Genomic DNA, 17,002 nt, shown 5'->3' on the forward strand with positions numbered 1-17,002 from the left:
GGACCACGTCTCAGGATTGTCCTTGTTCTTCTGTTTGTTCCAATTCATATCTTTCAAAAAGCCTTTTTCTTTTTTTTTACTGTCCCTGGCTTTTTTTATCACTTTTATTATTTTTTAATTCAAACTTCATTGAATTCTGGGTTTTAGCACTCTTGGTGCAATTCCTGTAGATGCTCGTCACTTAACATGTATTCTTCCTTGATTGTGAACCCATCTCTCTTGTTAGAAACAAGTTCCTTTAATTTGAGCACTTCAAAACCCTCCTTGTTCAATTCTTTTGGTGTCTTTAAAGGCTTTCTTCTTTTATTCTCATCTCAACCATTCACTGTTATATCATCAGAATTAAGGTTTGGGATCCTACTTTCCCTCTTGAATCACCTGTCCTTTTATGCTATCTAATCAAAAACAAGTCTCCCCTTGTTAACCAACTATACTCCAATATAAAATAAAAAGTTAAATAAATAAAAAAACTAGTCTCCCCCTTCCTCTCTTTCTCCTTCTTTCCCTTCCTCTTTCTTCTCTTCTTCTTCGTCTTCTTCCTCTTGCTCTCACTCTCTCTGATTTGGGGGGGGGTTTCTTATGGAAAATTATCCATGATTAAAAACCAGCACAAATGGTTCTTCAGGTAGGTCTACAGTCCATGAGTCCTCAAGGATTTTCCAAGTTTGGGGTTATCTTTACACTTTCCCCACCTCTCCCCATCTACCTTTTACAGAATTTATTATATACAACAAATTCTTGTAGTTGCAACCATTATATGACAATATTTCTATGACGAATTAATAATTTTATTAACATTTATTAAGATATGTGCAAACCATAAAATTCATCTATTTAAAATATACAATTCAGTGGTTTTAGTGTATTCACAGAGTTGTGCAAACATCACCACCATCTAAGATAAGAACATTTTCATCACTCCAGTAAGAGACCCATTTGTATTCACTTCCTAGTACACGGCCCACAAGCCTAGGGCAACCACCGAGCTACTTTCTGTTGCCATAGATTCTGCCTGTTCTGGACATTTCATATAAATGGGATCATACACTCTGTGATGACTTCTGTCAATCAGCATGCTGTTTTCAAAATTCATCCATGGTATAGCATGTGTCAATACTTGATTTTTAATGCCAAATCATATTCCATTACATGGCTATATCACATTTTTACATCCATTCATCAGCTGATGAACATTAAGACTGTTTCCAATTTTGTGTTTGGGCTCTTGTAAGACTGTTTCCACTTTTTTGTTTGGGGCTATTGTAAATAATGGTGCTGTGAACATTTGTGTACAAGTTTTTGTGTGGACACGTGTTTTCATTTCTCCCGAGTATACGCCTAAGAATGGAATTGCTGAGTCATATGGTAACTCTGTTTAACATTTTGAGGCAAATCAATCATTATTGCTTTTTCTTTATCATTTCTCATTAGAGGCAGCCATGCTGTCATTAATTCAGGAGAGGAGAACTGGGGGCTTGATTCCTTGACAAAGTCAAGGAAAGCTTAAACAGTCTTTAAGCTAAAATTGCTTTGCTCAGTAACACTGTCCTTGTCTATTGATTATCCAAGACTTGTCTCGCTGTTGTGATTGCATATTTTACTTGGTAAAGCTGGATTTTAGTAAATGAGACTGCTCGGATTCTGTGAAGTAAAACGCTTGAGAGAGAGGAAGCTGCAACACTTCCTTTGCCCATCTTGGAAATGAGACACTTTCACTAAATAAGGTTCTTTTCGGATGTTTTCTATGGAAGTCATTTTTTAAGAAAGAAAAAGTGTTTGCCCAAAGGTTTCTAAAACATGTTTAATTCATTTGAAAAAAATTAATCGATTATTAAAGAATGTGACTTTTTTTTCTGAAAGAGAATTTGATGACCTAAGGACAGATATCTATTGCTATCTTGCTTCTGGGTCTCCGTCTGTAGGAGCTACTGGAATGTTGTATCCAACACAATGTTGTGTGTGTCTGCACACTTATCTTCAAAACTGTAAAATGCATCTATCTTTCCATTCACTGGTCAGACAAGCAGGTTGTCTTTTTAAAGAAAATTGCAGAGATCCCTCCCCCACGTGGATTTCTCCTTGACGAAATATATATTATCCACTAAGGTGCTGCAAAGTGAATCAATAGTCCAAGAATCAAGCTAAATCAAACCAAGCTAAAGACAGCAAGGTAATTTTGCTGGGACCGTGAATAGGCAGGACATTATCATTGCAACTGCCCTGCCTACTGAACGGGCTTAAAAATCTCCACTAAGTATATAAGATCTCTTCGGTTATAAGATCTGAGTTTGTTAACTATCTTCATATGAAAGAAACTGTAAAGTTGCAGGTCTAGAGTTGTGAGCCACGGGCCAACCGCTCCCCACCTCCCAAGTTCTGTGTTTACTGCCTTACTCACCCACTTTGCATCGGCAAATCACAGGGAGAAGCTAAATGCTCTCAGCTGCGCTAGACCAAATCAAAGCTGAGATGAATAATGAACTTACTTTTCCATAAAGACATTCTGTTTGGCATTTCAGCTAATAAGGTAAGCTAATGGCAATTCTGGGCTATGGAAAAGAAGATAAATAGTCTCTTTGTGTTTGTTTTCTGTGCTAATCCATAATTTTTCTTTTAACATACTGGAGTTAATGTCATGTTTCACGATGTCTGCGAATTTGGGATGAACAATTTCATAAAGAGTACCCACCCCCCATCAGTGTGCCCTTTTCATTTGATTTGGTTGCTTATGGTACTGGAGGGGCTGAGGGAGAAATCCAGCTTTTTAGTAAGAACGGCATCTGTAAAATAATATTGTTATCATGTATAATGCAAAGTGAATTTAGCTTAAGAGCAGAATAGATAGATGCAGCAAAGACAGATAAAATGATATAAGCCCTGATGACTGAATGTATTTAGCGTGATATATTGTAAATGAAACGTTGAATATGCTCCAAGGAAAGCAGAATACATACTTCGTGTTGGTTTCTGAGTCATTTCATTTCTAAGTACATGTTATTCTAGAGAAGGTAGTAATTTTCATTTGCTAAAATTATTCCACAGCTTCGGTTTAGGTGGGTTTTATTTTGTAAGACTGTTTTTAAAATAGCAGCATGCCGGTAATGTGCATTTTCCTTATTACTTTCTTGATTTACTGTGGCTGCAAGGATTTCAGTTCGTGTGGAAAAGGTACTTGTTTGTTCACTGAAGTTCAGGGCATAAAAAACCATCAGACCTCTGTGAGACTTTCATGGCTACCTTGGCTACTATATCTTAAAAACAAAATGTGATGAAACAGTTATGAGATTGGGATTTCTTTTTGTGATCCAGCTTTTCAGAGTTTAACACGGAGATTTTTCTTTTAGTCAAATCGAAGCACAAATCCCTGAGACTAGCAAAAGCTTAGCAAGATAGGGTGGGGAAGAAATTACCATCTTTTCTTTTCAATAAGAATGACAAAAATGCAAAATAAGATTTCTGTTTTCTGGGCTCATTGCTATGTCACCTGAAAATCAGAGACTCTGTTCTCTCAAAGTAGGTGACCTCAAAAGATATTTCAGAAGATCTATTCAAAACAGCCAAAGTATGTGGGAAATTTTGGAGAAATGGAAAGGAAACGGTTCTCCTTTTCCTACCTAATTTTCCCATTTTGTTTTTATGCGTGGGAGATGAGCTGTGACACCAGATATTTTTGTTTTGTGGAAATCTTTAAACATTGCAATCAGACTCTTATAGAAAAGGAAGAATTTTTCTTCTCCCCTCCTCTAAATTGTTCACAGTATCTGTTTTTCCTAGAAGCATAAAGGGATGCTAAGTTTGAGCACAAGGTCCAGCCACTGCTAAAGACTTAGTTCCACTTACATGTCCCCCATGTGCCACCTACAAATTTTAGGCATTTCTCTGGAAAAACCTCTAATTTAGCAAACCTGTGAGAAGTAGGAGTGTAGCATTTTAGTCTATCACAGCTCTTTTTTTTTTTTTTTTTTTGCGGTACGCAGGCCTCTCACTGCTGTGGCCTCTCCCGTTGCGGAGCACGGGCTCCGGACGCGCAGGCCGAGCGGCCATGGCTCACGGGCCCAGCCGCTCCGCGGCATGTGGGATCCCCCCGGACTGGGGCACGAACCCGTGTCCCCTGCATCGGCAGGCGGACTCTCAACCACTGCGCCACCAGGGAAGCCCCTATCACAGCTCATTTTTAAGAACATATGTTACCTATTCATACTTCAAGGTTTTAAAATATGTCCAATTTCACGGCTTTTCTCTGGGTGGAGGACTGTTGGAAGCTCAAACATGGCGGACTGCTTGGGGTTTGTAAAGGTGTTTGTCTTCTTTTCCTCTTTCTCCCCTTTCCGTCTCAGACCTCATCACTCCAGACCATCCTTGACTGTCCCATGCACTTTTATTGCTTCTTTATTTCTGACATTTCCCCCCCGTTTCCCTTCTCCCCAGCATCACTGATCCAGAGCCTATGGGTTGCACTGTGTCCATTTGAAGTTGGAAGAAATGAAAAAACTAGAAAGCAAACTTTGATAACCCCCAAGTTGTTGTCTTCTATTTCCTGTCATTCATACAATAAGAAAACTTTGATACCAGCATGACTTTTTATCCACTACTGCCACCTAAAACCACCCCGATGATTTCAATATGCAGGGGTTTTGACCAGCATCCTTTTGGTGATTCTTTTTGTCTACAGTGGTCAATCCACTCACCCTTCACCATGAGATGCAAAGTTCCTAGTCCTTCCAGGCACTCTTAGTGATGCCAGATGAAGGCAGGTGTTACAGACTAACTCATTAACTCTTTGTGTTAATTAATGGAGAAAATCTAGAGAAAGCAGCACCTCTGCCTTCCCTTCACACACACACACACACACACACACACACACACACACACACGTGTCAAAGACCACGGAGCAGCCATCCACGGAGGACAGTGGTAACCAAGGCAACAGCGCGGTCACAGATGGCCCGCCATCCTAACAAGTTCTTGGCACACGGCGAGGAGGCTTGAGCAGAAGGCAGCAAACAGATTTGTTCCCAAATACATGTGAAGCCCATTTGTGGGGACAATCAGAATTAGGTGGAGGAGGAGCAAAGATGAGAGGGGACTGGAACATTGCTACACTTGCTTATTATCGCTAAGGTTACCTCGTTGACGCACACAGGCTGGAGGACCCGAGGGTATCTGCGTTATAAAAGTAAAGGTGGGCTTCCCTGGTGGCGCAGTGGTTAAGAATCTGCCTGCCAATGCAGGGGACACGGGTTCAAGCCGTGGTCCGGGAAGATCCCACATGCCACGGAGCAACTAAGCCCGTGCACCACAACTACTGAGTTTGTGCTCTAGAGCCCGCGAGCCACAACTACTGAGCCCACGTGCCACAACTACTGAAGCCCGTGTGCCTAGAGCCCGTGCTCCACAACAAGAGAAGCCACCGCAATGAGAAGCCTGCGCACTGCAAGGAAGAGTAGCCCCCACTCACAGCAACTAGAGAATGCCTGCGCGCAACAACGAAAACACAACGCAGCCAAAAATAAATAAAATTTTTTTAAAAAGTAAAGGCATTACTGAAAAGCCAACATCTCTAAAACTGGGCTCACTATCTTCCCCACAAGACTTCTTAACCTGCATTTCCTACTCCTGTCAATAGGACCACTGTCTACCCATTTTTTCAGCCCAGAAACAGAGGGGAAAACCTTGATTTTCCCCTCTACCTCCCCTTACATCTCTAAGGTAGACTCCTAAGAATTGGTTGGATGAATGAATGAATGGATGGGAAAATCACCAAGTCCTACAGATTTTATTTCCATTCACTTTTCTTCATCCCCTCTGCCACTATCCTTGTTGAAGCTCCATAGTTTCTCACCTAGATTAGTATAAATTCCTCCTAAGTGTTCTTCCTGCCTCTAGGTTTCCTTTAATCCAGTTCATTCTACATATTGGGTTGGCCAAAAAAGATCGCTCGGATTTTGCCGTAAGGTGTTACAGAAAAACCTGAGCGAACATCTTGGCCAACCCAATACTAGCATCCAAATGACATTTCTGAAATACAGATAGAATCAGTAAATCTTCTGCTTTTACATCTTTCAATGGTTCCTCCATACTCCCAATGGTAAAGTCCAGACTTCTTACCATGACTTACAGGGCATGACATACTTGGGGACCTTTTTCCTTCACAGCCTGATTTCTCAGCACTCCCTCTGTCCACTCTGCATTTCATCCACACTGATGTACTTTGAACTTTCTCATATCCATTCACCCCAAACTCCTCTCTTCCCTACTTATGCCTTGTGAACTTTTTAGTCTTGGCTGAGATGACACTTCCTCCAAGAAGCCCTCTCTGACTGGCCACGTTTGTGTCCAGTCTCTCCCCATAGTTCTCATCGCATCCATTATTTCCTTATCATGCTCCTTCTGTTTTACATGGGGTTGCCTATTCCACTCAGTTTCATGAAGGTAGATATCTGGTCTCTTATTCACAGTGTGGCCACAAACGAGCCCAAAGAAAATTCTATCCGACTTCATGAATAGAAACTTGGACTCCTTAACAACTTTATTACCTTTCGTTTTGATATGGTTGCAGAAACCAAATGCAATGATTCTTTATGTTACTCATTCCTGCAAAGAGCTGTGCTAAAGCCATTCATGTAAATTCTTTAATCTTCACGTGCTTATTCCCATTTTATAAATGAGAAGACTGAGGCTCAAGTTGCCATGAGTAACACTGATATGAACAAATGGGCCCCCTGGTCTGTTTGATTCCAGGAGCCAGCTCTTTCTATCCTCCACGTGGCCCACTGCCACCCTGGAGTGAGAGAAAATTTTAATCTTAAAAACGAATAGTGGATGGTAGAAAAATCCTTGATTTTTCACCACCTGCCTGTTCCTTTGCTTTCTGACCTCCCCTAGTGCACCCCGAGTGTATTCTTCCCTTATTGTTAACCTGAAAGTACCTTTCTTTGTGCCGTATTCTTTCTCCTCCAGCCTCAGTGCCTTTTTCTGCCTTTCTTGTTCTCTCCATGGTGAGAGTAGCCGGGCCTCACGTTTCGGTTCTATTTCCATTGTCCTTTTCAACATGAATTTCTTTCCTGGTCCTGCTCTGTGATTACTCTTTCCACAGCGCTTTTGCCTGAGCTCAGTTAGAACCTAACATTCATCCGTCATAGCTTGACGTCAGACCACTCAGGGGGCTTCCAGTGGCCTTTCAGGGGGAAGCAAATTGCTGCTGTTACCACCCGACCGCCTCATTAGCGATGCTCTCTTTGGGAGAGATCTCTAGAAGTGCAGCTAGAAAAGGGGCATCTACAACTTGTGGACAATGATCCACGTTGTGTTGACCGCGATTGTCTTTAGGGTCCTTGTGATCCAAACCAACCCATGGATGCACGTGGTCCCAAAAGCTGAGAGACAGTAGTACAGCATCGTGTGAGGAGCACACGCTTCTAAGGTGGATGGACCCCGGTTTCTCTATCTATGTGGCCTCGAGACATCAGTCTATCTTTCTGTGCCTGTTTCTTCATCTGTAAAACAGAGATAATAATGGTGCCCACCTCGTAAACTGTCGCCTAGCTCAGAATAAGTCTTCTTCCACGTTGGTAGTGTTGGTGGATGGGGTTTATGGAGAAATGGCTCCGAATATGGCCCATCCTCATCCTAGAAAAGTGTGAATGTGACTGTTTAGGGCAAATGTGACTTTGCAGGTGGGACTGAGCTAAGGATCTTGGGATGGGAAGATGATCCTGGATTCTCTGGGTGAGCCCTCAATGGAATCACAAGGGTCCTTGTAAGAGGGAAGCAGAGGGAGACTTGACCACAGGGGAAGGCCACGTGACCATGGAAACAGAGAGATTTGAAGATGCTGTGCTGCTAGTTTTGAAGTGGAGGAAAGATGGGCAAGGCAAGGACATGGACCATCCCCTAGAGCTTCCAGAGGGAGCTCAGGGCTGCTGATACCTTGGTTTCAGCCCAGGAAACCAACTTTAGACTTCTGGCCTCCAGAACTGTAAGGGAAGAGTTGTTTGAAGCCACTAAACGTGTACAATTTGATACAGCAGCCCCAGGAAACTAATACAGCGGTGATATTTTAGGAAATGGAAGATGACTCCAAATGAGCTGATACTGTAAGAAAGGGGATATTACAAAGGCTGCTGCCTGGGGGCTGGGGTGGGGGGGCAGGGGGGATTGGGGAGGCCCTCTGAGCCTTAGATGTGCGCCTGACAGGTGGTTGGAGGTACTGCAGTGCCTTGTGTTAGAGGAAGGGCAGAAGGGGAAAGTGGAAGGGTGCCGCCTGGGTGGGGATTTTAGGCAGAACCAGAAGGGAGGCCTTGTGGAGGCGGGAGCTGGTGAGTGGTGGTTGAGGCTGGGAGGTGGCAGGGGGGGTGCCGAGCCGAGGGTGGAATGCCCTGCTCGGCAAGGAGGGATCCGTTCAGGAGAAAGCATGGTTGGGGGATTTCCTTGAGGAGGGAAAAGAAATGTGGACTTAGAAAAGACCCACAGAAACCAAAGGACCCATTTTTCTATTGTTCTCAGCTCCCTGTTACTCATAGAAAAAAAGCAAACCGAAAGGCGTTTTGAAAAAGCCCTGTTGTGCTTTAAACCAAGTCAAGACTATTAGCAAGAGATTGAGTGCCTTCAGCTTAATCTACAAAGCGGTCCCATCCAGAGAGGCTCAGTCTGGAGTGAAGTTTGTTTTGAACTCTCCATGTACTGTACGTAATTTGGTGTTTCCTGTAGAACACACTGCCCTTTCTCAAGGCCATGCCTCCACATATGCTGTTTCCTCTCGTGTAATACCCCCTTTTTCTCCCTGGGTCCAGCTGGCAGTCTGGACCACCATCTAAGTCTCAAGTCAAGTACGACCTCCTTGAAGCAGTTTCCATGGTAACTGCACTGTCTAGTATGTATTTTCCAGCAATGTCATCACTTCATTGCAGCCACACGTGTGTGCTTCTCGCTCCCCTCCCGCCACAAATTCTACCTCTCCCTCCACAGACTGAGATCCCTGGGGGCAAATACCAATCTATTAGTACTTGCACCTTCTGCTCCCATAGTGCATGGCATATAGGAAGCCCTCAATAAATGTGAATGGTTGCTAACAGAGTAGATCTTAAACATTCTCAGCGCAAAAAAAAAAAAAAAAATGGCACTTAAGTGATGTGATGAGGTGTTTATGTTAAGCTATGGTGGTCATCATTTTACAGTATATAAGTGTATAAAGTCAATAGGTTATACTGTGTTATATATTAACACAGTGTTATATATCAATTATAGCTCAGTAAAGCTGGAAACAGCACACACACAAAAATATATAAAGGGGCTTCAAGAACAAAAAATAAATGTGAATGGATGGATGGATGGATGGATGGATTCATTAATTTTATCCTGTGGGCAGAGTTATCATGGAATAAAGAAAACAATACAGTTCATGAATCCTAATGTCAGTGTCTTGAGAAAGTAAGGCCTTCTACACTATTCTTTCAAAAACAGGAAATTATAAAAGGAAATAACACCAGAACTGCATGAAATAGGTATTAATTCCTTTATCATCTATTGTATAGTTCAAACAACAACTCCAAATCGGAGCTAGAATTTCAGAACAAGTTTTCTGGACTTCTAGATCTAATTCACCATCTCTCCTATGACATGATTTTTTTTTTAACTGAGGCAGTCTATCAAAGGAGAACAACAAAATACCATGTTAAATGCACACTGATTTTATTTTCAAGTGTGATAAAACCTCAGGTGGGTTTTTACCTATTGTATTTCACAATTGAGGAAAACTAGTCTAAAATTCACAATTATTTTCTTAAAAAAGATAAATATGTCATGTTCAATGCATGCTACTATCATTAATGGTTGCTACTATTATCTTTGTTTATAAAAATGGATAGTAAGAGCAGTAGTCAAACATGTCATGTTCATATTGGGAATAAAATTATATGAACTGACTCACAGATAAAGAAAACAAACTTATAGTTACCAAAGGGGAGAGGGAAGGGGAGAGGCATAAATTAGGGGTATGGGATTAACAGATACAAACTGCTATATTTAAAATAGATAAGCAACAAGGATATGCTGCATAGGACAGGGGATTATACCCATTATCTTGTAATAACCTATAATGGAGTATAATCTGCAAAAATACTGAGTCATTATGCTCTACACCTGCAACTAACACAATATTGTAAATCAACTATTCTTCAATTTAAAAAGTTATCTTATAGTAATTAAATGCATCACTAATAAATTATCAAGTGATTAAATATCTACAGCCTCTGCCCACAGCAAGCAACTCAAAAGGCCCCATTAGTATGTTGAAGTCTCAGGAATAAATTATAAACTACTTTATCCTCATTCTACATCCTTTTTTAAAAATTTATTTAGGCTGTGCCAGGTCTTAGTTGGGGCATGCGGAATCTTCATTGTGGCATGTGGGTTCTTTAGTTATGGCATGCAGACTCTTAGTTGTGGCATGCGTGTGGGATCTAGTTCCCCAACCAGGGATAGAACCCAGGTCCCCTGCATTGGGAGTGTAGAGTCTTACCCACTAGACCACCAGGGCAGTCCCTGAAGTACTTTGTAAACTTTGAATTACATAGTTAACAAGCTCTATGAGTTTATTCATTACTGTGAACAGGAAAAAGTTGCAGCTCGCTACCAGATTGGGTGATACATACCTATATCATACATCAAACATGTAGAATTTGAACACTTTCCGCCTGTAAAAGGCACGATGCCTACCATTGTAGGCAATACAGATATGTGTACCAACCATGCTTAGTTCTGTGCTTTACAACTGCTGAGAATTTCTAGTCTTATTTGTTTATAAACCAAGCAATGGACTGTTTCTTAACATCTGAAAGACCCTGGTCGGCGTGATTAAAACTGATTAATTGCTTTAAAGAAAATTGCCTTCAAGAAAGAACAACTAGTATTTTAATATTTCCTGACTTCAAGTAAACTAGTAACAGTTTTACTCCCTCTTATTACTCTGTAATTAAGTCCTGTGTTTGTGGTAAGGGGATAATTTTGTTGGGCTAAAACATCAGGAAAACTCACTTCTTTTACCCACTCACTGAAGCTTTAAACGGTTGGCTGTTATTCTAACACAGTTCCGATCTTCTCTCTCTCCTTTCTGTGGTTTTAATTTTGTGGCTCTATCCCAATCTACATTATTTTTAAATTACTAAGAAATTAGATGTCATCAACTAGTAATGTCCTGGTCTTTTCAAAAATTGTCTCTTTTCTAAACTACCATGTAATCTAGAGAGAGGAAAAAACGTGTAGTGTTTGCATTCATTACTGCACATGACTTTTATAAGCTGGCATATTTTGCTTTCTCAAAACAAAATTCTAAATCAAGTCTAAGGTTTTTTAAAAATTTAGTATTTTTTGAAAGTTTTGTTTATGAGGAGGATACGTTTGTATAAGATATAAAGTTAATATTGTTCATTGCTTGATCAAATTAATGTATTCACAGAGTCAAAAATCGCATACAAATCAAGCTGAAGGGACCATAAGAGGGAATATACTTAAATATCATGTCTTAAGTGCTTCCTTTTTATAGAAAAAACATACTTAAATATACTTAAATATCATGTCTAAGTGCTTCATTTTTATAGAAAAAACGTAAACGCTCTAAGTTACTGAGGAGGGAGAGATAATTCATTATAGCGGAGGTTTGAACATAAAAAGGAAAGAAGAAGAAAATAACATGTTTGGATTTTGAAATTTTATTACATCATAACACCCCAAATCGGGATGAAGATGGAAAACACATCTTGAAAACATAGTCCACACATGCATGCCTCCCCTCACAAAATCCCAGCCCTATTTTATTAACACATTTTCACATGGAGCAGTTGGATCTAATGAGAGGCTAGATCTTGCCTTTGTGTCTGAAATCGACTCATTTCTCCCCTCATTCTGAGTTCTCCCATAGCCAGCCCCAGAGCCTGGAGAGCCTGCTTCGTTGTTCATCATTAGCATTTATCATTTTTCCAGAATGCCACGGGGCACTCAGAACTACACCTTGCTATTCAAAAGAAAACACAAAATCCCGCACTTAGCGGGGAGGGTGACCCAGACCATTAAAAGCATTCACAGAGTCTAAGAAAAGGAAACTACAAGAGTGATGAAACCATGCATCTGGGAGGCTGCCTCTGAGAGGTGGATTCCCAGGGGCTATGGATGAATGGGTGCCTGAGAATTCTTTCTCCCGCTTAAACTGACCACCGACTGCGATGGCTCAGAGCAGCAGGCTACCTTGGAGCAGGGGCAGGTGGCAGTCCCGCAGTGGAGCAAGCCAGGTATTCAAGTCACATAACAGGTGGGTGAAAGTGCCCTTCCTCCCCAGTGGGCAAACACCATTCACCTGCCATCTGTGTGACAGCATTCAGGGTCAGGGGAACACCTGACAAAGGGTGAAAGAGAATCTACTCCCATTACTTTTATGATCATGCAGAGAAAACTTCCATAAAAACCGACGATAAGAATGTGGCATGGTCCATTTGCAGCAACATGCATGGACCTAGAGATTGTCATACTGAGTGAAGTAAGTCAGGCAGAGAAAGAGAAATATCGTATGATATCACTTATGTGTGGAATCTTTAAAAAAAATGATACAAATGAACTTATTTATAAAACAGAAACAGACTCACAGACTTAGAGAAAGAACTTATGGTTACCAGGGGGGAAGGCTGGTGGGGAGGGATAGTTAGGGTGTTTGGGATTGACATGCACACACTGCTGTATTTAAAATGGATAACCAACAAGCACCTACTCTATAGCACAGGGAACTCTGCTCAATATTCTGTAACAACCTAATTTGAAAAGAATTTGAAAAAGAATAGATACATGTATATGTATAACTTAAAAAAAAAAAAAAAGGGCCTCCCTGGTGGCGCAGTGGTTGAGAGTCCGCCTGCCGATGCAGGGGATACGGGTTCGTGCCCCGGTCTGGGAGGATCCCATATGCCGCGGAGCGGCTGGGCCCGTGAGCCATGGCCGCTGAGCCTGTGCGTCCGGAGCCTGTGCTCCGCAACGGGAGAGGCCACAACAGTGAGAGGCCCGCGTACAGCAAAAAAAAAAAAAAAAAAAAAAGAATGTGGCATGGTGATGACATACACCCCTGCCCTCACACAGACCTGATTTCCTCTTTCATATTACCCAATAAATGCAATTTCCTCCTAAAGTACATTTTTAAATAAATAAGAGCGGTAGGATTCTGACAAAGGTATATTTTTCTGGGTGGGAAAGTGATGCATTTGGTTTCATTTCCTCCTGGTGTCATAATCCTTTGTCACATCAGCAATGCTACCAAGATTGGAACACTGATTTTAATATTTCATACTTTAATTGACTAGAGTTCTCCTGTATATCTACTTGGTTTGAAATTTGGGGTGACAGTATATTTTCAGCTCAACCTATTTTAATTCTTATCCTAGACTCCATGGAATCAGATAACAGCAGGTTTAAGGTAACATTAACCACTTCTTATTTTTGGCAGGTTGGTAAAAATTATTACATTTTAATTATTAAATCAGTCTATAAAGTCAAGTAAAATGCACTCAGAATCATCTTTATATTCATTTTTGTAACCACAGAGCCTGCCACTAGCAGGCACTCAATAGATAGCTGATGAAAGAATGATGGGGGGAAAGCACATCATTAGAAGGGTGAAAAAGAGAAATCTCCATATGCAATCAGAAGGAACTCTCTCTAACCATATTTGAGGTTTCTGTTAAATGAATTTCAATCACCAAAAAGTAAAACTCAGGTGAGATGCCCTTAGACATCCAATGATTGTGACTGGTTTCAAAAGAGCTATAGTTTATTTGTTAGAAAGGAGAATAAGTTACATGAAGTCCTCATAACATAAAATTTGCCTTTCTTACATAATGGAAATGGTAAAAGTGGCATTAGAGTTCTGCTTCTTTCTCCAAAGGATATTTTTTTAAAAGCACCCACAAATGTCATTCCATCTATTTTTAAGTAAAGTGCTGCTGGATAAACAGCTGAATCGTCTAAACCCAATGGGAAAATTCAACTTTAATAAGCTATTTTATCTCATTGAAAATAAGTGACACAGACCGATACAGAACATATGGGTTTTTGCATATGATTACATGTACATTTTCTTAACTTTAAATACAAAATTCTAACCCAAGCTGAAAATATAGGAAAGCAAAATATCTTTAATAATAGTTCTTGAAAGATTCTAATTGCTGATTCTCCTTCCCAGCTTTCATCAGTTTCCAGTTAAAACCTGTTCCTTAGGTTTTTCTTTGCAAGTGATGGAATAGAATCTGTAGACTGAGATCATGTGAAGACGACACAAATTCTAAAAGGCCAGACCTATATGGGCTGTAAATTTGTGGACTTTTCACAGATTTTGTTTTTTTTAAAGAAAAGTGGGTTTGGGGTTTTTCCACAGAATTCATTTTGTAATGAAATTGATACATGTTAATTCTGAAAAAAATACAGACATTACAGAATGGTACCAAGTTAAAAGTAAAAGCCCCCTGCTTCCCAGGCTCCCCCCTCCTACTTCCTAAAGATAACCACCACTATTATCATTTTAGTGTTTTCTTCTGATATTTCTTGCATGTACTCAAACACAAAAATATATGCGTATGTATAAGTGTTATACTGTAAATACTATTCAGCACGTGGCCCTTTTACTTTATTATATATGCAGTTGACCCTTGGACAACATGGAGGTTGGGATGCCAACCCTCCACGAAGAAGAAAATTTGCATATAATTTATAGTTAGCTCTTCCTACAGGCGGTCCCTCCATATCTAAGGTTCTAGATCCTTGGATTCAACCAATCAGGATCATGTAGTTCTGTAACATCTACTATTGAAAAAAAATCCACATATAAGTGGACCCACACAGTTCAAACCCACATTGTTCAAAAGTCAACTGTGTTGGTCTTCTCTCCATGTCAGTAAATAGATCCACCCCATTCTTTTTAGTAGCTGTGGGATGCTTCATTACATGGCAGTGTTCCTTCCTTTAGCAATTGTTTAATGCTCATCTACCATATGCCGGGCACACTTCCAGATACTGAGAATACAGAACTAAACAAAACAAAATCGCTGCCTTCAGGAAGATCACATTCTACATATTGAGAAACTAGGACGTTAGCAATGCATATCGACAACCGTCATTCACTATCACGTTGTTAGCTTTTTACAAATGATGCCAAAACAAATCGCCCAGTAATTAAATCTTTAAACCAATTCATCAGTTGAATAAATTGCAGATATTATTTTTATATATTCAGTCTTTCAGTCAGTGCTTTCTTTATGTTATCAACTGAGAAATAAGTTGTGAATTTTTCATTAATTAAAATAATGCAATAATAGAATTTTTATGAATCACTCTATCTTTTATAAATTTACATCCTCAAGTACCTTAATAAAGATATTAAAATTTTATCTGAATTGAATCCACCTGGGCTAGCCTATGTTCATGCTTCAAGGGGGAAGCTGGTCAGATGCCCTAGTTTCCCTCTACTTTTACTGATCTATGTGCTAGAAACTTCTGATTTAATTATTTCATGATCCCCAAATGCCTCCCGGATACAATTTTTATGTCTCCTTTTGGTTTCTGTATAACCTAAGAACAAAGGAAGGATGTTTTGTAAATCAAAACAAATAAATGTACTTCTCCATAGGAAATTCAAGAAAATTATGCCTCCTACAAAATTGGACAGAAATATCAATTGTTACTTATGTGATTCTTGTTCAAAAAGCCATCCCTAAAACACAAGATAGGGAAAACCACTTCTGAGTGTCTGTTGCCTCTGTGTCCCATATATTTATTACAACTGAAATCAGGTCAAATTTTACATCTAGAAGCACTTTGGACGGATGAAGAGAACAAATCCCCCCCTTTCCTGCCTCATCCTACCCCATGGTGTCCTACCCACCCCCCAAAAGTATTTTCTGTTTGGGACTTCTTACAGTGATGTCGGAACATTTGACTAGTTTGGCTAGAAGCTAGGAAGCACTTAATTTTCTTTTTCTGATTTAAGAACTATGTCCTCCTTAAAAAAAAAAAAAAATTCCCTGTGGACATTCTGACACAAAAGAGTTTGTTTTGTTTTCTGGATGTTGTCCAACTCTGTCTCAAGAAAAAAGAAAATAATTACTTTTTGCCAGATGGGATATCATAAGTGGAGCTCAATTTAACACTTTTCTATTAATTCAAAATTTTTTCCTTTGCACAAACAATTGCAAACTTGAGTGGGAGGTTAAGTGCCCCCTCATCCAACAGCAGTGAGGTGTATATGAATTACAGCAGGCCAGCCTTATTACTAGAAGGAAGCTTGAATAGCTGAAGAACCCAAATCAGGTCAGTTTGACTCATTACCAAAAAGGTAAAGAAAGGGGAAAAAAAGACCCAAAAAAAGCCTTTCTCCAATGAAATATATCTGCGTTGTTACTGTTTGTAGGAGTTCACAGCTTCTGTACTGGAAAAACATCTTCGTTGAATATGAAATGTGGGTATGTGTCCATGTATGTGTGAGAGAGAATTCTAAAGACGAATATTCCAGAATTCCAGTCAATATTGGGGGATAGAAGGAATCATGGAGCATGCCATTAGCAAAGACTCTTCTACAAAGATAATCATTCATTATCTTGAATAAGATTCTTACTTCATGACAGTTTTTATCATAAAAAGTTGGCATGGTCTAGGTTCATGATACAATGCAAGACGTGACACATACCTATTTTTATAAGCCAATGTCACTTTCATGTCTCTGTTTGCTATATTTCATTTGCACAGATTCCTTTGAGTGAAACAAATGTTGGTATAAGCTTTACAAAAAATATAAGTTCCCAAAGACTGCGTTTTGTTGTGGTTTTTCCCATCTACACATAGGAGGCAACCTCCATTTTTGTTCTCTGCATATCCATAGAGGAGATCAAAACAGTTTTGCAAATTGTGAAAAGCAGTCATGAAGATGAATCTTTTTCTCATTTTGTTGAGTTCAGAGGATAAGTAGTTGCAGTAT

At 40.0% G+C, this 17,002-nt stretch overlaps 1 protein-coding gene across 16 annotated transcripts in view; it reads left to right on the forward strand.

Annotated features, from left to right (window-relative positions):
• The window catches only part of DLGAP1 (DLG associated protein 1), a gene marked incomplete at its 5' end in the record, with an annotated part of 321,304 nt that overhangs the window by 33,315 nt on the left and 270,987 nt on the right, over positions 1-17,002 (forward strand). For 3 of the 16 annotated variants that reach the window (XM_082641695.1, XM_082641696.1, XM_082641698.1), the window contains one exon: positions 2,367-2,527. The exons of the other annotated variants lie outside the window; for them this stretch is intronic. In XM_082641695.1, the coding sequence (XP_082497821.1) occupies positions 2,477-2,527 (51 nt within the window). Of the gene's footprint in view, positions 1-2,366; positions 2,528-17,002 lie in introns of those variants that run through there. 16 annotated transcript variants of the gene reach the window in all.

The sequence above is a fragment of the Mesoplodon mirus genome (assembly GCF_964341445.2).
Source record: "Mesoplodon mirus genome assembly, chromosome: 13".
NCBI lineage: Eukaryota > Metazoa > Chordata > Mammalia > Artiodactyla > Ziphiidae > Mesoplodon > Mesoplodon mirus.